Source organism: Phocoena sinus, chromosome 1 (assembly GCF_008692025.1).
Source record: "Phocoena sinus isolate mPhoSin1 chromosome 1, mPhoSin1.pri, whole genome shotgun sequence".
Taxonomy (NCBI): domain Eukaryota; kingdom Metazoa; phylum Chordata; class Mammalia; order Artiodactyla; family Phocoenidae; genus Phocoena; species Phocoena sinus.
This window is the reverse complement of record NC_045763.1, coordinates 44,478,958-44,506,539: the sequence shown is the minus strand read 5'-3', so window position 1 is coordinate 44,506,539 and position 27,582 is coordinate 44,478,958. Positions and strand designations below refer to the sequence as shown.

General features: G+C 38.7%; 1 protein-coding gene across 1 annotated transcript in view; it reads right to left on the bottom strand.

The window, feature by feature from the left end:
- The window catches only part of ZYG11A (zyg-11 family member A, cell cycle regulator), a 58,278-nt gene that overhangs the window by 8,385 nt on the left and 22,311 nt on the right, over positions 1-27,582 (bottom strand). The window contains exons 3-10 of the mRNA XM_032652457.1: positions 22,055-22,806; positions 12,834-12,974; positions 10,643-10,819; positions 8,112-8,176; positions 6,668-6,767; positions 6,516-6,569; positions 2,916-3,077; positions 2,538-2,582 (exon numbers count right to left, since the gene is read on the bottom strand). Of these exons, the coding sequence (XP_032508348.1) occupies positions 2,538-2,582; positions 2,916-3,077; positions 6,516-6,569; positions 6,668-6,767; positions 8,112-8,176; positions 10,643-10,819; positions 12,834-12,974; positions 22,055-22,806 (1,496 nt within the window). The remainder of the gene's footprint in view (positions 1-2,537; positions 2,583-2,915; positions 3,078-6,515; positions 6,570-6,667; positions 6,768-8,111; positions 8,177-10,642; positions 10,820-12,833; positions 12,975-22,054; positions 22,807-27,582) is intronic.

The following is a 27,582-nucleotide window of genomic DNA, read 5'->3' as shown; positions in this document are numbered from 1 at the left end:
TGCACTGTTTTTAGACCCCCTGCCCTTCTTCCCTGGGCCAGCTACACAATTAGTCAACAGCATGACCAGCACTGAGTCTATCAGATGGCAGCCCCAAACAAGAAGAGACAAGATGATAGATAGGATCCTTAGCAAAACTGAGAGGGACACCTCAGTTGAGTCCCAAGTTCCTCTTTAATCTTGGCAGAAGCTTTTATATTAGCCTTTTCTTCCCAAGAGTCTATGGAATAAAATACTGAATGGGAGCTACAGGAGAATGTGGGTCTTCCTCATACAGAAAAAGGAAGGAAAAGGAACAACCTCCCTAACCCTCAGTATTCTGAGAGGCTCTCAAAAGGATAAAAAGAAGGATACTTAGCATTGTATAGATGTATGAGGCTTCAATCCACCCTTCTGGACTGATTTCCCACTGTTTTTCTTCTTCCCACCTTCTCCCAAAATTCCAGATACTCTATATTACAGTGTCCCTCAAATGATTACATTTTCTCATCCTTTTTTAGCCCAAAATGACCTTTGTTCCTTTCTTCTACTTTTCTGTACCTTCCAGGTTTCCAATACTAATCATGTATTCCTCTCTATGAAGCCTTTCACATCTGCTCTGTCCCAAGTCCTGTATGTGTTAGGGATACAAAGGGAAACACACAGTCCCTGCTTTCAGTGAGTTCTTGATCTAGAATCAAAGGCTCCCACTGGACTCTGTGCCTCTTTTCCAGCACTTACCACAGTCAATCATGAATTAGAGAGGTATTTGCATACACGTCTGACACCACCTCCCAACATTCTTAGTACTACCAGCTTGCTATGTTTCATGTATCTGTGTCTTCCGAAGCACCAGCACAGCAAACTGCAGGGGCATACAGTAGTATGTCTTCGTTACTTTTTGTAAATCTTCACCTTTATCTTTAGGAAACAAAGAAATCTCTCAATAACAAATATCCTGATTGGGAGGTAGTATAGAAGTATAAACCAAGATATTTCTAAAAAATTAATTCAATTGTTAAAGAGGAAGTAAAGTGGCTAATATCAGAGGGTCTGGAGCCAGACTGCCTGAGTTTGAGTTCTGATTCTGCCTCTTACTATCTAGGTAACATAGGGTAAATGGCACTTCTGTGCCTCAGACTGAATATCTATAAAACGCAGACAACGATGTATGGGAGAGTGCAGAACATAACGCAATTTCCCTATCCCTGTGTATATGCCCTTTAACAATGTGACTGCTGCTCTTCCCATCAAGGGGTGGCCACCTCCTTTAATCTGGCCTTATCCCTAGGCATAAGAAATACCTGGTCTTTGTCCCTAGTTCCTGACTCAGAGCTCTCAAATCCCTTGGAATTTCTGGAGTGATTGGAGCATCTTTGTTCTAATGAGGTGACTCTTGGCAGGCACCTAGATAGCTTCTGGATGGGGGCTGGATGCCAGAAAGACCAAACCTTGATTAGAAACCTGGGACTTTCAACCCCATGCCCCCAACCTCAGCAGGAGAGGAGAGAGGCTAAAGATTGAATTAATAATCAATCATGACTGTGTGATGAGACCCCCACCCCCCCATATATACCCCTAAATAATGGAGTTTGGAGAATTTCTGGGTTGGTGAACACATCAAGGTGCTGGGAAGGTGGTGTATCCAGAGAGGGCATGGAAGCTCTGCACACATCCCTCCTTCCTTGCCCTACATATCTCTTCTATTTGACTGTTTCTGAGTTGTATCCTGTAATAAATTGAAAATAGCAAATAAAGTGCCTTCCCCAGTTCTGTGAGCCATTCTAGCAAATTATCAACCTGAGGAGGGGGTCGTGGAAACCCCCAATTTAAAGTCAGTCAGTCAGAAGTAGGGGTGGCCTGTGCTTAACAGTTGGCAACTAAAGTGGAGGCAGACTTGTGGGACTGAGCTTTTTAACTTGTGGGACCTGATGCTAACTCTGGATAGCTAGTGGCAGAAGTGAACTGAATCGAACTGTAGGACACCCAGTTGGTGTCAAACAAGTGGCAAAGTGGTTGTTGGAAAACACTCCGGGTCTCGTAACCTACTTTGACCTGTGAGACATTAGAAAATCTGATATAAGCAGAGGTTTAAGAAGCACTTGTACAGTGCCCTTGCCTTCTATTGCTGCCCAGAAACTGCCAAGTGAAGAAGCTCATGGAGACACAAGGCCCAGCTAACAACCTGCACCAACGGTCAGAGCTGAGAGTCAGGCCATCCTAGAGCATCTAGGCCTAGCTGAGCCACCAGATGACTGCAGCAACGTGAATAACTCCACAGAGACCAGCAGAAGAACCGTACAGCTGAGCTGAGTTCAAACTCTAGACCCACAGATTCAGAAGTGAATAAAATGGATGCTGTTTTAAGCTGTAGTGTGTTTACAGCAATAGATGACTCATATATAATGGTATTTACTTTACAGGGATAGTGTGAAGATTAAACGAGTTAATGCACGTAAACTGCTTACAAAAGTGCCTAGCACATAGTAGGTACTACATGAGCGTGAGCTTTCTATTTTTTTAAGTAATTAGAATTAACTCAAAACAATTCACCTTACCAAAAGACCAAGTACTTTGCTTTGTATTGTTGACTCTGAAAAAGTCTGTGAAAAGAATATACAGGTTACTTTATCATGAAGAAAAGAACTTTACAGGGACTTCCCTGGTGGTCCAGTGGGTGAGACTCCACACTCCCAGTGCAGGGGGCCCAGGTTCAATCCCTGGTCGGGGAACTAGATCCCGCATGCATGCCGCAACTAAGAGTCTGCATGCCACAACTAAGAAGCCCTCATGCCGTAACTAAGAGTCTGCATGCTGCAACTAAGAAGTCCGCATGCCACAACTAAGACCAGGAGCAGCCAAAATAAATAAATAAAATAAATAAATAAATATTTTTAAAAAGGACTTTACACATAAACTCAATCCTGTCTTCCCACCTCCAAGACTTGGATGAAGATCGCCAATCCTTGATTTTCAATAACGTGCTTGCAGGCAGCTGGAGATTCATCTGTAAGATTCCAAAGTGCTTTCAAAGTAAACAAGAAGGTGACATCATCTAAATTCTCAGTAGTCTTTTGTTTTACTATTGCTAGAAGTTCCTAAAAAACAAAGAGACAGGGAGTAAGATGCCCTAGTGACTGACTCAATTCCAGTATAAGGAAAGCAATGGTTAAGAAAAGCTTTAGAATCAAACCTCGGTTCTAAACCCAAGTTCTACCACTTAATAGCCTTGTGACCCACTTTCTCTCTATAAAATGACTTACACTTATTTTTTAGGGGTTTTGTGAGGAAAAAATATTAAAGTTTATCAAGCACTTAATCTAGTTCTTGGTGCTTGTTAATAAACCTCATAATCAAGTACATATCAGCTATTCCATTATTCACATATTGACAATGTTTAGTCAACACCTTTTGGAAGTCAGGCACATATTCAGATAAGAGTGACAGATTAAAAAAAACAGTTTATCTCAACTAAATAAAATAATTTTTAGTTTTGGTAAATGCTCTGAAGTAAACACATAAAAGCCTAAGAATTTTCTTTAGAAAAGGTGGGAGAGGGAAGACTCCATACAAAGGTAGTATGTAAAAGAGACCAAAAGGAAAAAAGGACAAGGCAGCTAAGCAAGGAATGAGGACATAAAAGGGGAGGGGGGCAGATATTCCAGGCCAAAAAAAAAGTTTGCTGTTCTACACCACTGAGCAGGTCAGTATGGCTACAGGATAACACTAGTTTATAGTATAATATGTCCTAATAGCTTGAAGAAACCACTGACTTATTTAACAGAGATTCCAATATACCATTTCAAATCAGAATTTTTCTAGACAAAAGTTAAGCCAGTATTCACGGTTTCTTTCAAACATACTAGACTGTCATGTGAAAGGAAAAAGACAGCCATTTCCACCTAACCAGCTAATGAAAAGACACATAAAGTATAACAACGCTAAACAAACCAGACTGTCTGTTTTCAGGAGGAATGAGACCATCTCAAATATTTTACCCAATCAGGAGAGAACACATCAAGAGAATTCACGAAAATAAAGCTGTTAGAGCCAAAAGAAGAATATGAGTGCACACCACGCTGGTAGCAATCACCTAGACAGCCAATAGGGTGAGTGCAGCAAGGGAGGGAGCAGAAAGTGAGGCTGACCGGGAAAGCAATGACAGCTGTGGTCAGGCCCATGGTTAGCTGCTTTACATATTTTATCTTAATAATACTCAAAATAACTGCAAAATATTACTCCCATGTCCAATGCCAGTCTTTCAGATAAAGAATCTGAGGCGCAGAGGAGATAAGTAAATTACCTAAGGGCTATGGCTAGTTAGTGGCTGAACCTAGTTTGTTTTAATCTGAAGCCTGAACTTTTTTTTTTTAATTTTTGAATTTTGTTTATTTTTTTATAAAGCAGGTTCTTATTGTCACCCATTTTACACACATCAGTGTATACATGTCAATCCCAATCGCCCAATTCATCACACCCCCACACACCCACCCCCGCCGCTTTCCCCGCTTGGTGTCCATACGTTTGTTCTCTACATCTGTGTCTCAATTTCTGACCTGCAAACCGGTTCATCTGTGCCATTTTTCTAGGTTCCACATATATGCGTTAATATACGATATTTGTTTTTCTCTTTCTGACTTACTTCACTCTGTATGACAGTCTCTAGATCCATCCACGTTAAAGCCTGAACTTTTGGTACCACTACCTAAAATGGTTTCTCCAAGAACTACAGGGCTACACTTCCCTCCATGTTATTTTAAGCACTTGCTCTCCATATCGATATCTATCTCTCTCTACCTCTATCTAATACTGTTAGCATTCCCAGTAACTTCAGTGTTCTTCCACCACATCATCTTGGCAAAACTCCTACCTTAGTTAAACCCTACTTCATGCTCCACCTCCAAAATCTGAGTATTGAAAAAGACTGTTCTCAAGTCTCACTCTTAATATCTGCCTCAAAATTTCAAAAGGGCATTCAACTGTACTGGCAATCCTACTATATTTCTCAATGAATTCACTCCAAAGACTACTATTTCATAATTCTCACTCCCCAAACTTTAACTGTCATCTTCTTGTTCCTCTCATTTGATCAATTCATCTAAGTTTTCACTGGGAACCATAGCTATTCTTCCTAACAAAATCTAACAACCTGCTTGCCCTTGCATCAGTGTACTCTGCCTTCCTTTCTGCTCCAATCTAAAGCCAGCATCTGGGGACTTTCCTGGTGGTCCAGTGGCTAAGACTCCACGCTCCCAATGCAGGGGGCCTGGGTTCGATCCCTGGTCAGGGAACTAGATCCTGCATGCACGTCACAACTAAGAAGTCCACATGCCACACAAAGATCCAGCGTGCCGCAACTAAGACCCTTTGTAGCCAAAATACATAAATAAATAAATATTTTTTAAAAACCCAATGACAAAAATTTCTCCTTTAAAAAAAAAGAAAAGAATAAATTCAACAATATAAATTTTTTTAAATTATTGCGTACCAAATCATGCCGTAAATAAAGTAAAAACAGACTAACAGCCAAATGGGGAAAAATTACATGCATCCTATAAACATAAAGGAATCCTATAAATTAGGAAAAAGCCAGCAACCCTAAAGAAAAACTAAAGGCCATGAACAGACAATTCACAGACATTATAAATGACTCTTCCAAAAAAAAAAATAGGCTCAAGCCTCACCTCAGAATAAGAGAAGTGCAAAATAAAACAATGATGTACATTCTTCCATGATCAATGTTAGTATAATCATAATGTAGATACTGATTTATTAAAACTTGTAATATAAATTTATTGGGGGTTGGGAAAGGAGGTAATTTGTAGAGATATATGTAGGAGAGCCAAAATCTTATTTACCATACCAGCAGAATCACAAGATAACATCTAAAACTGATAAATCATTTTTTTCTCTCTCTTTTTTTAAAATTGGAGTATAGTTGCTTTACAATTTTGTTAGTTTCTGCTGTACAAGGAAGTGAATCAGCTATATGTATACATATATCCCCTCCCTCTTGGACCTCCCTCCCACGCCCCCCCCCCGCCATCCCACCTATCTAGGTCATCACAGAGCACCAAGCTGACAGCTCCCTGTGCTATACAGCAGGTTCCCACTAGCTATCTATTTTACACATGGTAGTGTATTTATGTCAATCCTAATCTCCCAATTTTTCCCACCCTCCCCGTCCCCTCATGTCCACATATCTGTTCTCTATGTCTGCGTCTCTATTCCTGCCCTGGAAATAGGTCCATCTGTACCATTTTTCTAGATTCCACATGTATGCTTTAATATACGATATTTGTTTTTCTCTTTCTGACTTACTTCACTCTGTATGACAGACTGAAACCACAATTATAAGCATTTTATTTAGAGATATGGAGGAAAAATAGCTATATGAGTACAGAATAGTTTCTTCTGGGTAGCAGGTCTTACAGATTTGTTCATTTTATAAGCTTTTTAAAATGATTTAATTTTTTAAACTATGTTCACAAATTACTTTTACTGAAAAAAAGTTATAAAAGTGACAATTAACCTACCTTAACTGCCATGAAGAGCTCTTCTTTAAGTTGTGCAGTTTGCTCAGGTGAGAGCTATAAACAAACAAAAAGCCGAAAGTGAAATGTTAGACCTCCATCAAAGCTCCACCAAGACTAGGGAGAGAGAAAATTTGCATTCAGCGATCACATACCTGCAGGGCTAGAATAGAGGTTATGCTCACTGCCATTGTTTGCATCTTGGGGTTTTCATGCTTACAGAGCCATCTCATAACAAATTTGGCAGCATCGAACCTAAAAAACAGTATTTTTCTCACAATAAAGTTTGTGAAACTGTACATGAGAAGTGAAGAAATCAGTTAGCCTCCCCAACAAATCTTGTTTAACAAAAATAGTCTTGGACTTTTAAAGCCTCAGCTATGAAAGCAAAGAGCATTTGGCAAAAAGAAGAGAAAATCAGAAGAGGAAAAGGAGAGCATGCAAAAAAGTGTGAGTGGGAACTGCACAGCAGTCCAGTGGTTAGGACTATGCATTTTCACTGCCAAGAGCCCAGGTTTGATCCCTTGTCAGGAACTAAGATCCCACAAGCCACGAGGCATGGCGAAAAAAAAAGAACATGAGCAAAATGCACAAGATTCAAAGACTGACAGACCTAAAAAAGACTTATTTTTAGCACTCAGTTTCAACTATGATGGGTCTGAAAAAGGAAATAAGTTCCCAAGAGGTAGTCATTTTATAATCTGAATTGCAGACAATGCTAAAATGCCACAGCAAACAAATCACTTAGCTGGACAGAATTCATGGCCCTTTATTCACGGCTTTTACTCAGCTCCAACAGATGACTGCTATACAGGAATGAAGGTTAGTTGAAAAAGAGCTTCCAACTTGTCAAAAGAAAGTGAAAATACAGATTTTTATTTTTTTAATGAGGAAGACCACCTTCCCTACTGTACTTTTAAAAGTCAACTCTCATGTTAAGTACACGCTTTAATTAGATTTGAGAATGGCTTAGCCTACAACCTTGCATGCATAAATCAGGGCTTTGTTCATAGCACACCGTGGCTAATTTTCCTGTTGGCAGCAACTATTATTAATGGCAACTATTATTAATGTTTTGGAACTCATGAATCTGAGAGATTACAATGGCCACAAGAGGAACCCCTCTGGAGTCTACAGTGATGTTTTGTGGTTTTTTATTTTTTTAGAAAAAAGCATTATCAATAAAATAATAACAAAAAGAATGGTTAATATTTAGAACAGTCTGCACTCTTATGCTAGGCACTGTGATAAGTAACTTACAAACATCATATCTAATCCTCATAAGAGTCACTATTTTACAAATGAGGAAACTTACGCACAAAGATAATGAAAGGGCTAGGACTTGATTCGATGTTTTACTCTCTGGCGCCCATGTTCTTTCCACCCACTGCCCTAAACTGGAATCACACTTTGGGAGACAACACTTGCAAGTATAGTACTTCCAAACACCTGTGTGGAAAAATCTCAACAGAACATTCTCCCCAAACACTTTATCTCAGCCTTAATCAGACCCTTGCTAGGCTAACAACCAAAAGCCAACAATGCTCAGAGTAACACTGGTCAACACCCCAAAATCAGATAATCCAATTTTATACTTGCCTGTCAAATGGAACATCCACAAGAATCCTGGAATTGGTTAAGGAGAGAAGGCAATTCTTCTGTAACTTAACGGAATAAAGAAAAGTAATTCTGAGCAAATGTATACTCATTCTAAATAAAGGTTCTAATTAAACATTTGGAAGGTGCTACTAATAAGCTTTTCTTATTGAGAGCTCGTTGTGTACCTGGTCCTCTCCAAGTTCTTCATTTAATCTTACTATTAAACTCTGTAACATTCACCTTTGCCTAAAGAACAATCTTTCCCTTTTTTGGCAAAGAGGCAGTCTCCCTTCTCCCTGAACCCTAGAAGGATCTATGTGGAGAGTTGCCTGCTTGTGTGTCAGTCCAAATCAATTACCGGAAGTCTGGCCCACTACTGAATGATAAATGCCTTTACCAGATCTCATAACTAATTCTGTGATAGAGCTTCTACTGTCTACCTATGATTGGTAGGGACTGAACTATGCCTTTAAAGATAGGAAAGAAAGAGAAAAGGCCTTCTAGGAAAGCTTTAGGAATAGAAAAATATAACATCTCTTTGAAAGGCCATGAGTAGGCCAGTGACATGCACTGCCATGACAGCAGTGTCTGAGGCAGAGGGATAGCAAACCTGAAATGCCAGCAGGAACTAGGCAGTAACATAAACAAGTGAAGAAAGCAGAGTACGAAACAATAGGGCAGTGGTAGGAATTATGGCAAACTGGAGAATTCATACCCTTCTACAGGGGCAGTTGTTACTCAGCTCCAACTGATGACTGCCACGTAGGAATTAAGACTGAATTGAGAAGGATCATCCAACTTTTCAAGAGAAAGTGGAAATACAGATTTTTTTTTTTTTTTTTTTTTTGCGGTACGCGGGCCTCTCACTCTTGTGGCCTCTCCCGTTGCGGAGCACAGGCTACGGACGCGCAGGCTCAGCGGCCATGGCTCACGGGCCCAGCCGCTCCACGGCATGTGGGATCTTCCCGGACCGTGGCACGAACCCATGTCCTCTGCATCGGCAGGCGGACTCTCAACCACTGCGCCACCAGGGAAGCCCCAGATTTTTTTTTAAACAAGGAAAGACCATCTTCCTTGTCGTATCTTTAATAAATCGATTCCCATTTTAACTACACACTTCAATTAGATTTGACAAATTTAAAAAGATGTGTAACAATATCACCCACCACCACCACAAGCAACATAAAAAATATTTCCATCACCCCAAAGAGTTCCACTGTGCCCCCTTCCACTCAATCCCAACCCTGAAAATTCCAGCCCCAGAAAATTATACTGTCGTTACAGATTAGCCTTTACTAAGACTTCACATAAGTAAAATCATATGGTATCTACTCTTTTGCGTCTGGCTTATTTTGCTCAGCATATAATGTTTTTGAGATTCATCCATGTTGTATATGTATCAGTACTTCATTCCTTTGTATCACCATGTAGTATTTCCTTATATGAATATATCACAATTTGTTTATCTACTCACCTGCTGCTGGACATTAAGTTTTCAGTTTGGGGGGGATTATGAATAAAGATATTATGAGCATTTGTGTATAAGTTGTTATATGGTTATATGATTTCATTTCTCTAGGAGTAAAATGACTATGTAGCATGAAAGAGGACTTTCATGTCTAACTTTCAAAGAAATTACCAGACTGTCGAACTGGTGGTTTTATCATTTTATCTTCTTAACATCAATATATGAGAATTTCAGTTTCTCTACACTCTTGTCAACACTTGGTATTGTCAGTTTTTTTATTTCAATCAATCTAGGGGGTGTGTAGTGGTATCTAGGTGTGCAGTGGTATCCAAATGTGCTTTTAATTTGCATTTCCCTGATGGCTAAAGATACTGAGCATCTTTTCATGTGCTCATTTACCATCTGCCTATCTTCTTTGGTGAAGTATCTGTTCAAATCTTTTGCCTTCTTAAAAAATTGGTTTGTTTGTCTTGTGTTACAAACAATGTATTCTTCACATTCTGGATAAAAGTCCTCTGTCATATACATAAAATGAACATTTTCCCCAGCCCTGGATTACCTTTTCATTTTTTAATGTCTGTGTGTGTTTGAGCAGAAGCTTCTAACTTTGATGAATTCCAATTTGTTATTTTTCTTTTATGATGTATGCTTTTTGTATCCTAAGAAAACTTTGCTTACTTTGACATCACGTTTTCTTCTAGAAGTTTTACGGTTTTAGCTTTTATATTATTTAGACCTTTAATTTAGCCTTTATATTTAGGTCTATGATTCAATTCAGTTTAATTTCACACATGATGTTAAGCCTACAGGATGTGCTAAAGTGTTAGTAGTAGATGTTTCTGGGTAACTGGTTTCTGATCAACTTAAAAATTTTAAACCCTATTACTTATTTATATTTCTTATTTTTTCTATAACAAACATGAATTCCTTACCTATTTCTCTCTCTCCCTCCCTTCCTCCCTCTTTCTCTCTCTCTCAGGATGAAAAATCAGAACTAAATAAAAAATATTTTTCATATATTTGTCCTCAAGTAAGAAGCAGTCAAATATTCAAACCAAATTACCTGCTGGTAATGGGGGAAATTTTTCAGAGCCTTGAAAAGTAGACAGGTAACCTCTGACAACAGACGAACAGGCATCCCCCTGGCCAGGTCCTGGCGTGTTAAGTTGAGGGCACAAGCACTGGCTGTGAACTGCACTGGCAAATCCAATGGATGATTCCTCATTCCTATAGCCACAAGCTGAAGATGAACTTGTTTTTAGTGGCATGTGACAACATTAGCATTCTTTACACAGTCTTATTTTTGTGTTAGTTGTCAAAAATATTTGCTTATTGGGACAAAAAGTAATAGATTTTCCCCTTCCTTGGCATTTATTTTTTAGGACACCAGCAATACCTTTCAATACAAATGTAGTCATTAACTAGCTGTGTGACTTTAGGTAACTCACTTCCTTTCTCTGGACCTCTGTTTCATCATCTGTGACTTCACAGTCATTTACTGAGCCTCAATCCACCCAAGACATTATGATAAGCACTCCAGGGGACACAACATCAATCACTTATACCCTACTCCTCAGCATAAAGCCTTATGAAAGAAATAAGGTATGTTAACAAATAACACTGTAAGGGAGGTCAAAACATGAGGCTGAAAAAAAGCACCGAAAAAGAGGTGTAAATAAAGTGCTGCCTAAGGTGGTTATGCAGGGAACAATCATTTCTGGTATGGAAGTCAAAGGCGTCATTCAGAGAACGCATTTAGGCAGGGTCTCAGATGGGATCTGGATAGGAGATGGAGGTAGGGGTGGGATGGAGAGGAATTACTACGGAAGGGAAATGTGATAAGAAAAAACATAAAGTGGACAAAAAGATGGGATGAGTCCACCAAGAGAAGGGGAAGAAATCTGAATTTGAAATAATCTGAAAAGTGGTAAAACCTAATATTAGGGAGTTCCCTGGTGGCCCAGTGGTTAGGATTTGGTGCTTTCACTGCTGTGACTGGGTTCAATCCCTGGTCGGGGATCTGGGATCCCACAAGCCATGCAACGCAGCCACAAACAACAAAAATACCCCCTAACATTAGAAAGGCAACTAGAAGAGAGACTGCGTAAGACCTAGAAACGAATATAAAATGAAGGTGTTATACTAAGCTTAGACCATACCTGCTCTAACACGCAAGGACAACGTGGTCTGCTTCGTCTATCGAATAGGGATAATCATCCTTACCCACCTCACAGACCAGTCTGCTGATACATGCATGAACCATGATTTTATGAACTGTTAAAAGAGACCAGAGCCCCTTACTTTGACACCTACATGAACTAAGACCTGGAATACACTTCTCCTATGGAAAATGTCTTTTTTCTATATTGCTAAACTGCTCTTAGGATTTCACTGGATTGCCATCATCAACAATATAAACATGTATGAAGTAAAATAAACATGATTTTCAAAATCAAAAATCACACAGTCTTAGACATGAAAAGGACTTTTAGAACATCTAATTCAACCTCCTCCTTACAGATGGGAAACAAAGATCCACAGTTTTTTCCTTTATACAGTACCATTTTTAAGTTATGAATAAATCTAATCTCCCATGGTACAGAAATAGCCCTAGTTTTATGGGGCTACAAAAAATTACAAATGATAAAAACAAGGTGTCTTTAAGACTCTTCATTTTTATGTTACATTTAATTTTAAATAATTGTAGTTTTCCTTCCCAAACCACTTAAAACTTCCAATTACATTTCAAATAAATTCATTCTTCTGTAAACCAAAGCAAAGTTGGCCCGATCGATACTGGTAATTTTACTTTATTCACAAAATAACTTTAAATGGTAGACTCGGTTACCTTCAATTATTGTTATTTTGTTCTGTTCTTATTGGGGATACTGTTGTTTTCTTTCAGAAAACCATATTTTAGATTTTAAAGAGTAAACAAATAAAACAATGTTTAGGCAAAGTGAATTCATGTTTAAAGATTAAGTCCTGCTTTAGACAAAATAGTGCGATGCTTCTAGAATCCCCTGCTCAGACCAAATTCAAAAATTTGAATGATTCTAATTGATTCAGAGGCTCAAAACAAGAGATGTTCTAGCAGTTTAAGCCTAACACCATTCTCCTCTATCTGTGAGGGCACTTTGCCTCACAATAGAATAAGGCATATAAGTTAACCGTATTCATCGTGTCTGGTGAACTACTTTAATTGAACCAAATAATAAGTAGTAATAAAAACTACATTTCTGCGGTGCAGTTACCTTTAAAATAGCAGGCATGGCTACTTGCGTTGCAAATGTCTCTGCGAAGAGCCTGTAGAGGGCTTCCTTCATAAAACATGACCTATTCCTGTATCGGCTCAGTGCTTCTGAAATCTGACTCATATTGGCTCCTCCGGCAACCTGGAAAACAAGGATGTTACCAATAGGTTTCACCATTCACCTTCAATCACAGGCTTTTAGAGCGTGTCCAGTGTTTGAAACAACAGATTTTCACTTAAATGTTTTAAGAGCTTTACGATCTTGATCTCATTCAACCATAATTCTAGTAGGTAAAAGTTCTTCTCAACCTCATTTCTACATGGTGGGTCCAGAGAGGTGATGTACATTGTTAAATGTAACAAACCAGTTAAGTGGTGGGGCCAGATTCAAATACCATCTCCCTACAACTATATTACAGTTGAGACCGCAACTGAATACTAGCTAGCATGGAAATTCTTAAACAACCAATAAATAACCATGAATGCATGTCTTCTAAGTACTCATATAGAATGAATTAGACAATAAAAGACAGGGAAAAGACCACGTAAAATAACTAAGATGAAAAAGGAGTTGACCAGTTATATAATTAATATTAATATAATTCTTCCTTGCTACCACTGAAGTAATAATTTCAGAAAGTCTATATATAGACTTTGGGTCTGGAGGATAATGGTATCCTCCTGATCCAAACCATCAAATCAACAAAGAATGTAGATAAAACTAGATATTACGCAGTTTTCAGCATTCCTGGGTAGTGAAGAAAAGAAGAAAATAGAGGGGTAAAATTCAGGATCCTACAAAATGAAAAGAAGAAAAACAACCTCTTCTCCACTCCACCATGACCAGTAGTCGCATCACCCATTGAAGAAACATCACATCATTAAATTGACAGAAGAGTGCTTTTGAATTAGGAACCCCATCAATTAAATGCCAATAAATAAAAAGATTCAAACCAATTCCATAAAAAGCTACTGTAAGAAATATTTTAAAAAGCAAATCTACATATTTCAGCTGAGAAAAATTCTTCCCATAAACCAACAACAAATCAGAAGAAAATTGTAACACAGCACTTTAAACTGAATTAAATCTTCTTAATCAGCATGTTAGGATGTGAAAAAATACCTTCAACAGAAAGATGAAACAAGGGATGATTAAACTCAGGAAAAAGACAAAATCATATCAAACAAAAATTAAGTTACAAAGTACCCAAGGAAGAGTAGAGTTGAATAAATATTTAGTAAGGAGAAGAAATGCAAGAAATAAACAAGAGAAAGAAATTTTAAGAAAGAAGAAGTAAAAAGGAATCTAAGATTGAGTGCTTATATAGAAAAAAATAAAGAAGATCCAACACACATATACTTGAAGTTTCTGGGGAAGAAATGAACTAATATTTAAATCTACTACCAAGAAAAACTTTCCAGAAATAAAAAAAAGACCTAAATCAATACACTGAAATAATCCACCAGCTACCTGGGAAAACTGACCCAGATCAAGTCTGAGACATAGCACAATATAAGGATTAAATTTAAAGATAAAGAAAAAAAACTTCAGGGCCTTCACATAAAAAGATCAAACAAATTAGAGAATTAGATTGTCATCAGACTTAACAAGCAACACACAAAGCAATGTAACAGTGGACAAGCATTTTCAAGAAAAAAGGGGAAAAAAAAGGTAAACAAAGGAGTTTATATCCATGCTTGCAACTTCTAGAGGACGTATGGACAGTAAATTGTGGTTCAATTCCATAAATTTCAGCTCTTACCACAATAACCGCTGTCCATGCCCCAACCCACCCCCCAGCCACCAGCACATGCTCCTAGAGCTCCCTGCACTTAGCTTGTGAGAGCCCATGTGGGAAAACGGACCCTGCCCTCCAAATATCAGGGATCCGTACTCTGATCACTGCTTGCTGCTTCTGATAACAGGTACAAAGAGGTGAACAGCCACTGTTGTTGCACCCCCACCCCACCAACTGTTCAAAGCCCCTCTCCCACAGCTAAAGTGACTTCCAGGGGATTTAAAGGGCTGCCCCTTCATTGTTTTCTTTTTCCCCTTTTAGGAGACATTAATGACTATGACATTCAAAACAAATGCATATACAAAGGAAATTCCAAAGTGACTGCACATGCCCAGGAAAAGGCTCAAAAAAGACCTAAAAAGACCTTAAAGTTTATACTTCAGGCTGATCCTCAACACAGACCCAAAATACAAAAACAATAACAAAAGCATCAAAACCCAGGAAAGGAAAAAAACCTGATTTCCAGAGTTGCCATATTATTAGTTTCAAATGTCCAGTTTTCAACAACAAAAACAAATCATAAAGCATATTAAAAAAATAGGAAAGCATAGCCCATTCAAAAGGAAAAAGAAGAACAATCAAAAGACACAGTCCCTGGGGCTTCCCTGGTGGTGCAGTGGTTAAGAATCCACCTGCCAATGCAGGGGACACGGGTTCGAGCCCTGGTCCGGGAAGATCCCACGTGCCGCGGAGCAACTAAGCCCGTGCGCCACAACTACTGAGCCTGTGCTCTAGAGCCCATGAGCCACAACTACTGAGCCCACGTGCCACAACTATTGAAGCCCGCACACCTAGAGCCCGTGCTCCGCAACATGAGAAGCCACTTCAATGAGAAGCCCATGCACCGCAATGAAGAGTAGTCCCTGCTCGCCACAACTAGAGAAAGCCCACGTGCAGCAACGAAGACCCAATGCAGCCAAAATTTTTTTAAATTAATAGTTTTTAAAAATCTTACAATAAAAAAATCAACTCAAAATGGATCAAAGACTTAAATTTATGACCTAAAACTATAAAACTCTTACAAGGAAATATGGGGCAAAATCTTCACAATATTATACTTGGCAGTGATTTCTTGGATATGACACCAAAGGAACAAGCAACAAAAGAAATGCAGACAAACTGAACTTCATGAAAAAAGACAACCCAGAGAATGGGAGAAAATATTTGAAAATCATATATCATAAGGAATTAATATCCAGACTACACAGAGAACTCCTATAACTCAACAACAACAACAAAAAACCCCAAGCAACCTGATTTAAAAGTTGGCAAAGGACTTCATCAGACGTTTCTTCAAAGACATACCAATGGTCAATAAGCTCCTTATAAAAGATGCCCAATATCACTGATCAGTATGGAAATGCAAATCAAAACTTCAAGGGATTTCTCTGGTGGCCCAGTGGTTAAGACTCCGTGCTTCCAGTACAAGAAGTGTCGGTTCGATCCCTGGTCAGGGAATTAAAATGCCACAGGCCGCACAGTACAGCCAAAAAAAGAAATAAAATAAAAATTAAAAGGGTTATCCCCGTAAAAAGAAAAAAAACTTCAATGAGATCCACCTCACATCCATTAGTATGGCTACTACTAAAAAATTTAAAAACAGGGATTTCCCTGGTAGCGCAGTGGTTAAGAATCCACCTGCCAATGCAGGGGACATGGGTTTGATCCCTGGTCTCAGAAGATCCCACGAGCCATGGAGCAACTAAGCCCGTGCGCCAAAACTACTGAGCCTGCGCTCTAGAGCCCACGAGCCACGCTACTGAAGCCCATGTGCCCTAGAACTCGCATGCCACAACTACTGAGCCCACACACCACAACTACTGAAGCTCACACACTCTAGGGACCACGTGCCACAATTACTGAGCCCACGTGCTGCAAATACTGAAGCCCACACGTCTAGAGCCCGTGCTCCACAAGAGAAGCCACCGCAGTGAGAAGCCTGTGCACCGCAACAAAGAGTAGCCCCCCGCTTGCCACAAATAGAGAGGAAGCCTGTGTGCAGCAACAAAGACCCAACCCAGCCAAAAATAAATTTAAATAAAATTTTTTAAAGTCTCTGCTGCTATTTACAATAGCCAGGACATGGAAGCAACCTAAGTGTCCATCGACAGATGAATGGATAAAGAAGATGTGGCACATATATACAATGCAATATTACTCAGCCATAAAAAGAAACAATAAAATTGAGTTATTTGTAATGAGGTAGATGGACCAAAGTCTGTCATACTGAGTGAGGTAAGTCAGAAAGAGAAAAACAAATACCGTATGCTAACACATATATATGGAATCTTAAAAAAAAAAAAAGTTCTGGAGAACCTAGGGGCAGGAGGAATAAAGACACAGATGTAGAGAATGGACTTGAGGACATGGGGAGGGGGAAGGGTACGCTGGGATGAAGTGAGAGAGTGGCATGGACATATATACACTACCAAATGTAAAACAGATAGCTAGTGGGAAGCAGCCACACCACACAGGAAGATTAGCTCGGTGCTATGTGACCACCTAGAGGGGTGGGATAGGGAGGGTGGGAGGGAGACACAAGAGGGAGGAAATATGGGGATATATGTATATGTATAGCTGATTCACTTTGTTATAAAGCAGAAACTAACACACCATTGTAAAGCAATTATACTCCAATAAAGATGTTAAAAAAAATTTTAATGTCTCTGCTAACCTTTAAAAAATAAAAAATTTAAAATTAAAAAACAGAAAATAATATATGTTGGCAAGTATGTGAAGAAAATGGAAGATTTGTGCACTGTTAGTGGGAATGTAAAATTGTACAGCCGCTGTAGAAAACAGTATGGCAGTTCCTCAAAAAATTAATAGAATTACCATAAGATCTAGCAATTCCACTTCAGGATATATACCAAAAGAATTAAAAGCAGGGTCTTGGGAGTTCCCTGGTGGCCTAGTGGTTAGGATTCCGGGCTTTCACTGCTGTGGCCCAGGTTCAATCCCTGGAACTGAGATCCCTCAAGCTGTGTGGCACAGAAAAAAAAAAAAAAAGGCAGGGTCTCGAAGGGATATTTGTATACCCATGCTCATAACAACATTATTCACAATTACCAACACAGCCAAAACATGGAAGCAACCCAAGTGTTCATCAATGATACACAGACAAGCAAAATGCGGTAAACACATAATGGATGTTATTCAACCTGAAAAAGGCAGTATGCCACAACCCTGAGGATGCTATGCAAAGTGAAATGAGCCAGTCACAAAAAGACAAGTACTGTATGATTCCACTTACATGAGGTAGTTAGAATAGTCAAATTCATAGGGACAAAAGTAGAATGGGAGTTGTCAGGGTCCAGGGAGAAGGGGTAATGGGAGTTAGTGTTTAATGGGTATAGAATTTCAGCCTTACAAGATGAAAAGAGCTATGAAGATGAATGGTGGTGATGGCTGAACAAAATTATGAATGTATGTAAAACCACTGAACTATACACTTAAAAAAGATTAAAATGATAAATTTTATGTTATATGTATTTTACCATCCCCTCCCAAAAAATGGGAACATGAACTGACACAGGGTGATTTCCAAGACATACTGCTTAGTAAAAAAAGCAAAGTGTAGACTACATATACTATGCTACCTATTGTGTAAGAAGAGGAAATTTAAAAACCTAAATATATGTGCTTAGTACTTTGACTATACTCTCAGTCCAGAGGTAAAAGAAAGAACTGCAAACATATCTTCAACTTTTTTTAGTAGGTTTGTGTTTCAAAGTAGTATAGGTGTGGGACTTACCTGGTGGCGCAGTGTTTAAGACTCTGCGCTCCAATGCAGGGGTCCCGGGTTCAATCCCTGGCCAGGGAACTAGATCCCACATGCATGCCGCAACTAAGAGTTCGCATGCCACAACTAAGGAGCCGGAGACCCGCAACTAAGGAGCCCTCCTGCTGCAACTAAGACCCGGTGCGACCGAATAAATAAATAAATAATGTAAAAGAAAAAAACAGGTAGTATAGGTGTAGCAACTCTGCAACTATTTTATATGTGTTGTAGGATTAAGCAAACGTACTGACGCTTTTGAGAGCCAAAGTTCTCACTGTGGGAAAGAGAGATACAAATACAGAATGTGGAAGGGCAAAGAACAGTGTGAGGATGGTCATTTGGAAGTACCACTTTTAAACTTACTTCATCTATTTCTTGGCTCTGTTTGCTGAGAGGGCTTAAAAACACATCTAGTACTCAGCTATTGGTTTCCTCCTAAAAGGAACCAGGGCTTCTGGGAGAAATGTCTAATTCCAAGGCCAAAACAGAGAAGTGTAAGAAGCCCAGAACATCTTAGTTTGCCAGAAAGTAAAGAAGTACTCAAAATAATAACAACAACAAAAATGGGGGCATGTAAAAACTGACACAGAGGAGCTCTCATTGGCCAACCTGTGACAAATTGAGCATCAAAATAATTAAGAAGAGTAATGAATTATAAATCATTGAAAACATCAGGAATCAATGAGTCCACATTGAGGATACGTTAGACTTGCTAAATGTAGAAAGGAGAGCTGGAGTTGGAAGATCACCACTTTGCAGCCACTGCAGTAAAGATTAGTTCAGGTAAGAAACATCAATGGATGCTGAATCTAGATCAGAAAGTTTGATGAGGACCAGGATATTGGCATAGTCTTCTAATATCTTATATATTGCTTATTAGTTTCAAGAGGAATAGTATTACCTACATAGTGTAGAAACAATACAACAGTATATAGATAATATTTTATCTGCACCTGGCTATTTTACCTAGTACCTGAACAATACTTTGACCAAGTGATGAAAAGTAACTTCACTAATGAGGGGCACTGTGTGCTTCATGTTGTAATATACTTGAGAAGGACACAACATCCCTTATGTGGTATTCCGGGCAGAGATGGGAGAACCTGAATATAATTATGAGGAAGCATCAGACTAACCCAAAATGAGGAGTATTCTTCAAAAAAGCCAACGAAACAACGCTGGTCTGTATTCTTCAAAAATATCAATGTAACAAAGAACAGGAAGGACTAAGGAACTCTTCTAGTTTCAATTATAAAGAAATATGACAACTGAATGCAAAAATAATCCTGGACTAAAAGGAAAAATATTTTATAAAGGGCATTACTGGGATAATATATATAGTAGATTATATAAAAGTATTACGTCAATGCTAAATTTCCTGAAATTTGATAGCTGCACTGTGGTCATCCTTGAGACTATCCTTGCTCTCAGAAGAGTCCAAGAGACTATCCTTGCTCTAGGATATACAAACCCAAGTATGTTAAGGAGCAGAGGGGCATGATGTATGCAACCTACCCTCAAGAAAAAAACTCTGTGCGTGTGTGTGCACGTGTGTGTACACGTGCATGTAGAGATGAAATATGAAAAAACACATTTGGAAAAATGTTTAAAGTTAGTGACCTGCAAAGTTAAAAATTATTTCAAAATAATTTTTCAAGTACTAGACATAGATCAACTGCCCAACGACCTACACATTATTAAGAATCTAAACGCTGGATATATTCTAAAATTTTTTAAAGTTTTGTGATCATTCAGATGTAAGAGCTGAAAGAGAAACAAAGGATAAGCCATAGTAAGGCTAAGCGGAAGACCAGATAGCTGTTGCATCACCCTCTCTCTCCAGGGCTTCCTACAGATGTCATTACAAAACAGTCCTCAAAAGGGATTCTTGCTACGCCCCACCAGTGGATCAACAAGGATTTCTTAGCAAATGAAAATGTTACATGGCTTTTAATACTAATGGCGGGTGCCCTTTCCACCCATTTTAAAGCAATTTTAAGTACATGTTGCCCACTCTAACACTGGGTGCAGGAAATAACACATACTTGTTCTGTTAGGTTTTCACTAACACTTAATTTTATCCATTTTAATTTAAGCAAACTTTTCATTAACCCAAACAAAAATACTTAGTATATTTTGCATCTGATTCGAGCAATACATATTTCTCTTAAATATAAGATTTTCTGAAACAGACCTTTTAAACTTACCATACCTTACACTCCATGTAAGTCTAGATTAAGATCTTTAGAGTTTCTTGGTACTAGGAAGATTATGGTCTCTCCTCTCCATCCCCACAATATCCAACACTGTATATAAGGCATAATTTAAAATTTTCAAAATAAACTAAACTTTCATGTATACCAGATAAAGTTTACTGAAAGAAAACTCCTCTCATTTTCTTTTGGTGTACCCACTTTGACAGTATCTTACCTACATGCATAATCTGCCTACAGAATATTCTAGCACTTGTCCAATATTACTGTATATATCAGGAGTTGATGTGTTAAAATCTATTCTTTTTAATCACTGTGGTCTTTTGATCATTGTGACACTAAATGCCATTAATCTGAAACTGGCCTAGGTGTTCATTCGTGGTAAACATCCCTACTATACACATTTAATTTGAAAGTTCAAATTATCTATTTGTAGCCTAATGATGTAACTGATGGCTTCCACCTTCATTAACAAGCCAGAAAATTAAAAGGACTTTAAAATACAACAATTGCTATTTTCAAATCAAAAGAATAAAATTGTGAAAACAACTAATGACTGTAAATCACTTTTCTCTCTCACCCTAGGAAAAATTACATAAAGTATAATTATTTTTTTTAAGGGGTTCTTTTAAAGTGTTGGTTCTGAACCCTGGCTGCACACTAGAATTACGTGCAAGCTTTCAAAATCCTGATGCCCAGAACAAGTCCCAGACCAATTAAATCAGAGTCTCTGGGGAATGGGACACAAGCATCAGTGTATTTTAAAGCTTCCAAAGTGTTTATAATGTACAACTGAGGTAGAAAGCCACTGTTTTAAAAGAGAAATATTCTAGGACATAAATATTTAAATATATGCTGCTTTAAAAACAGCACCATGAGAGGCTATAAACATATTCCAGCAGTGTTCAATGCTTTTTTCTTAAGACTCTTTTAAAAATTGCTTTTTGTCATACCTTCACCAAAAATGGTGTTAGGCATATTGATCACCTGCCTTATTCATTATATTTAGCTGTTACTAGAGGTGAAAACACTAGTTTTAGAGTCACAAAAACCAGGAAACAAGTCTCAGCTCTATCATTTAATACTTCTATGACTGTGGATAAGGAGCTTAACTTCCCTGAGCTTCCATTTCCTCATCCATAAAAAACAATGTGCATGACATCTGGCACATAAGAGGTAATGTATAAATGGTTCTGCTTATCATTATCAAACCAGACTCGAAGACGTGGAGGCTAGGACTGTATCTTGTTTAAGGTTATATTTTCACAACCTACCACACAGTAGCTACGCAATAATTCTTAATTAAGCTCCTTAAGAATTTTTTAATCTGACTTTGTAACCCTAATGCCTAGTACAGATTCTGATATACAACAAAAACTTTAAAATGTTTTGAACAAACGAAACAAACTTATTTCAGTAAAGAACAAACCCTCAAGTCTTGGGCCGTAGCAAAGAATTCAGAATAACCAGCATCCGTAGCCAAGAGTCCCACAAATTGCATCGCAGGCCGCTGCTGTATAAACAGTTCTACAGCTTCGTCAGTGATGCAACTGCCCCCAGAAATGTCCAGTGACACGATGTTAGGCAGAATATCCTTCTGCTGTAGCAAATGAAAAGCTAGATCTGACTTGAGTTGCCTGTGATCAGAAATATCAAGGTGAAGCAGACATTTAAGTTCTCTAATGACTGCGAGAATCTGTGGTTTGGTCATGGTCAGGCATTTTAGATAGTGCATTGTGAGAGATCTGAGTCGATCCTTACAGGTGAGGAGCGCAGAGATGTCAGTGACCAGAGTATTGGAGATATCCAAGCTTTCCAGTCTGGGTAACTGAGAAACATTAGCCAGGTCTTCACTATGAAAACAAACACTGAAAACACTTAAGATGCGAAGACCGGTGAGCTGACCAAAGAACAACAGTCTTGAATTGCGAGGGATGCTTGCTGAGTCCAACAGGAGACAGCGGAGGTTTTGCTGGATCCAGCTATTGCTGCAGAGTCCACGTAGGATGTCTGGAATTGAGAGGTCAGTGTGTACTGCAGTAGCATCCAGTTCAATGAGTCTGTGATGGCAGAAGGCTTGTGTGAATGCAGCTGTAGATATTTTAGCTTTTTGAATACTGACCAGCTTCAGTTTCATTTGGTTGCCTCGGAAAATGCTTGCCGTTCTATCAGTCAGCTTGCCTATAAGAGAACCAGAACCAGCTTGTAATAACAACTAAATCTCATGCCTTTTCCAGGAGGTGTTATGGCCAAAGAACTTTGACAGATGCTAATAATAACAACAATAATGACCTACATTTACTGCTTACTCTGTGCCAAGCACTGTTCTAAACCCTTTACTCAAATCATCTCATTTACTCTTTACAATAACACCATGACAGAACTATGATTATTACCATCTTATAGCCGAGGAAACTCGAGCTTAAAGAGGTTAAGTAACTTGCTCAAGGTCAAAATGTGTGGCAGAATCAAGAATCAAAACCAGTTTGACTCCACATCCCACAGTTTTAACCACAGCAACCTTGTTCACAGAAAAAAAAGAACAAAATAAAAAAGGTAGGTAAGTATAGGGTATATAATATGAAAACAGCACTAATGACTACTTTTAACCAAATTAGTGCACAGCCTTTGGTAAGTCACTTACCTCTCTAGGCCTCATTCTGCTCATCTGTAAAATGAGTGGGTTACACTAGATTTCATTTAGAAACGATTTACTAAGCATCTTCTATGTGTGAGATCCCATGTTAAGTAATAGGCTCACAAGGTAATTAGACACCTGTGACCATAAAGAATTCAGTCTAGGAAGCATGTCAGGCAAATAAATTATTATAATAATGTATTACATCGAATGGTGATTCATACCAGGTACTGAATTAATACAAATGAGGTTAACATCGGGGAAGGTTTTTAAGATGGAATATCAGTTTCCCAGGGTGAAGGTGAAGGGTGGAAGAACATGCCAAAGACATGGAGGCACAGAACAACAGATTTTTCAGAATGACCCTAAGTAGATCAGTGCTACTGGCCCATAGCGTACAAGGGGAAGCATGGCTGGAAATGAAAATGGAGAGGGAGGTAAAACGCAGATGGGGCCTGTAAACAAAGTAGGTAACTCAGACATTTACCCTATAAACAATAATGAACAACTCAAAATTTTTAAGCAAAAAAAAAAAAAATGAATGGTCATCATTATTTTTTTTAGAAAGACCAATTATGTGATAATGTAACAAGAATTAGGATGGTATTTGATGGGAGTGAGATGGGGCAAGAGTTTATTAATGATTTTAATGATGAGAAATGAAAGTTTAAACTGACAGAACATGGTAGCTGAACGGACTAGGGGAAAGAACTGAGGAAAAAGGTGTATAAGATGGTTCACAAGTTCCCAGTTTGAGTTGGGCTGTGCTACTAAGATAGGAAAAAGGAAACCCCAATATTCAAGGCTTTGAGAAGGAACTTATTACATTTATTCAACAAATATCAAGTGCTCAAGGTATACAAAGTGCTATGCTACATGCTGAGGATGGTGAATGAGACAGACATGGCTCCTGCCATCTTGGGGTTTATTTACATCCTAGAAGGAGAACACAGATACAAAAGAATATAAAACAAGCAGAATACTACTAACATTAAAAATGTAGTCAGTGTTCTAAAGGAAACAAACAAGACAAGAATATAATATAGGGGTGGGGAAAAGGAGGAGGAGGACAAGAATCTTCTGTCTCTCGGTGAGGTATGAGGAGGCAACATTTAAGCTGAGGCCAAAAGGATATGAAAAGCAAAGGCAGCTGTCATTCCAGACACGAGGAGCTAAAGACCTGATATAGGAAAGAGCTTGGCTTTTTCTGTGAAATGAGAGAAAAGCAGTGTGGCTGAAGCATAGTTGGTGAAGGGGATACCAGCATCTGACAGGTTAGAGACAGAGGCAAGAGTCAGACCTTACAGGCCAGGGTAAATAATTGGCATTTCTCCTAAGTACAAGGAGAAGCCTTTAAAGAGTGGCAGAGGTGTAGACAGATCTGATTAAGGCATAAGAGGACTGCTCTCTGCCGTGTGGCAGAGCTTGGCGAGGGGCAGAATTGGAGGTAAGGAAACCATTTGGGAGACCAGGGGAGAAGCAAGAGAAAGGTGTCAATGACAGGGGCTAGGAGGAAAAGAACGTTTGAGATAGGTATTTTGAAGACAGAAAATGTGTCAACAGAATCAAGGGTAGAGGGAGGAGGAATGAAAAATGACTCCTAAGTCACTGAACAACTAGGAAGATTTTGAGATGGGAGGAAATGGCAGTGTAGCAGATGCTGTGATGTGACACCAGATCACATTTAGAGATAAAGGACTTACTATTTGAGCTGCTGGGAATGCCACCAACTGACAGCCCTCATCTATGGGGACTGCATCAGCTGAAAAGAACTGCTTCACCCATGGTCATACCACTTTCCCATGGAAACCCATATCCCAAGACTGTGTTGGGAGGTATAAAGATCCAGCCCTCACGCCCTAATGCAACACAGATCTGAGTAGTTATTCCACCTTCAGGACTTCCCATAAGATCAGCCAAGGTCTTCTCAGTTCTACATATTTTAAATCTAAAAGACTGAAGCATAAACATTTGGAATTAAACAGCATAGAGACAGTATTTAAAACCATGGGAATGGATGACATGAGAATGTAAGACGAAAAGGAACAAGGATCAAGTACCAAAAAGCATCTACATTTAAGATCAAATAGCAGAATGAGGAATAATAGCCATGATAATAACTAACCGTTTTTGAATGTTCTGAACATTTTAGATATACTAACTCCCTGAATCCTCATAAAACCCAATGAAGTATGTATTATTATTAGTCATACTTTACAGATGAGATGAGGCATAAGGAACTTAAGTAACTGGCCCATGGAAATGGTGGCAAACCCAAATAGTCTGGCACCAAAGCCAGAACTCTTACCCTTTCTGTACTACCCTTCAAGGGAAGCTAGATGAGCAGGCAGATAAGCAGCAGCCACTGAGGTAGAAGAAAACCAAAAGAATATGATGATTCAGCAGCCCAGAGAAGAGTTATAAGATATGTAAGAGGTATCCTGGATATGTGGTTCTGGAGCTTAGAATAAAGACCTGCACTGGAAACTCTGGGAAATTCAAGTAGAAGTCGTAGCTAAACCAAACAAAATTACCCAGGTAGTGTACAAAGTGAGAAGGGTACCCAAGACAGACACTTGAGGAACATAAAACATTTAACGTATATACGGAGAAACAGAGGCATACAAACAAAATTGTGGAATAGTAACCAAGGATAAAATTAAAAAACAAAGTTCTCTAAGCCAGGGAAGTTGAGAGTAATAAACATTGTCATACATACAAGAACCCCTGATGATTTAATAAATCTAGGAAGGTAACAATCATCTATGGCCACCAAAAGTGAAAAACAACCAGGCAATCAGACTTTATTAACACCCTTAAGAAGGACAGGGCACTACCAAACATCAAACCTGAATCTGATCAAGCCTCTACCTCTAATTTCCAATTTATAGGAATTACAAGGATTAGAGAAACATGTCAAATCATTGCAGTCAAACAATGGTAAAGTCCAGATTGTAGGACACTTTACAAAACAAATGACCAGTTTCTTTAAAAAAAAAAGAAAATAACTGGAAAATCCCAAAATACATGGAGATTAAACAACACACTTCTAAATAACATGAGTCAAAGAAAAAATGTGAAGAGAAACTGAAAAATATTTTGAATTAAATGAAAATGAAAACACAACTTATCAAAATCTATGGGATGCAGCAAAGGCAGTGCTTAGAGGGAAAGTTATAGCCCTGAATGTATATATTAGAAAAGAAAGATCTAAAATCAATAATCTAAGTTCCCATTTGAGGAAACTAGAAAAAGAAGAGCAAATTAAATTCAAAGTAAGCAGAAAAAAAGAAATAAGAATTAGAGCAGAGGGAGTAACATCAGCAACATGGCAGAGTGAAACACTACCGTGGTCTCTCCCCTTCAATCTACAACCAATAAAACATCCATCCACAATGCACATATAAACAGCTCATATAACTCAATATCAAAAAAACAAACTCGATTTAAAAATGGGCAAAGACCTGAAAAGACATTTCTCCAAAGACATGCATATGCCCAACAGGCATATGAAAAGATGCTCAACATCCCTAATCACCAGGGAAATGCAAATCAAAACCACAATGAGATGTCACCTCATACCTATCAGAACGGCTATCATCAAAAAGAACACAAATAACAAATGTTGGCAAGAATGTGAAGAAAAGGGAACCCTCATAAGCTGTTGGGTGGGAATGTAAATTGGTACAGCTACTGTGGAAAACATCATGGAGGTTTCTCAAAAAAATTGAACTACCATATGACCAGCAATTCCACTCCTGGGTATATATCCGAAGAAAAAATGACAACACTAATCTGAAAAGATACATACATCCCAATGTTCATAGCAGCACTATTTACAACTACCAAGATACAGAAGCAGGGCTTCCCTGGTGGTGCAGTGGTGAAGAATCCGCCTGCCAATGCAGGGGACATGGGTTCGAGCCCTGGTCCAGGAAGATCTCACATGCTGTGGAGCAACTAAGCCCATGCAGCACAACGACTGAGTCTTCACTCTAGAGACCACGAGCCACAACTACTGAAGCCCACGCACCTAGAGCCTGTGCTCCACAACGAGAAGCCACCACAATGGGAAGCCCATGCACTGCAACAAAGAGTAGCTCCTGCTCTATGCAACCAGAGAAAGCCTGCGCGCAGCAACGAACACCCAACACAGCCAAAAATAAATAAATTAAATTAAAAAAAAAAAAAAGACATGGAAGCAACCAAAGTGTCCATCAACAGATGAATGGATACCAGCCTTACAACAAATGTTAAATGAACTTCTCTAGGTGGGAAACACAAGAGAAAAAGACCTACAAAAACAAACCCAAAATAAT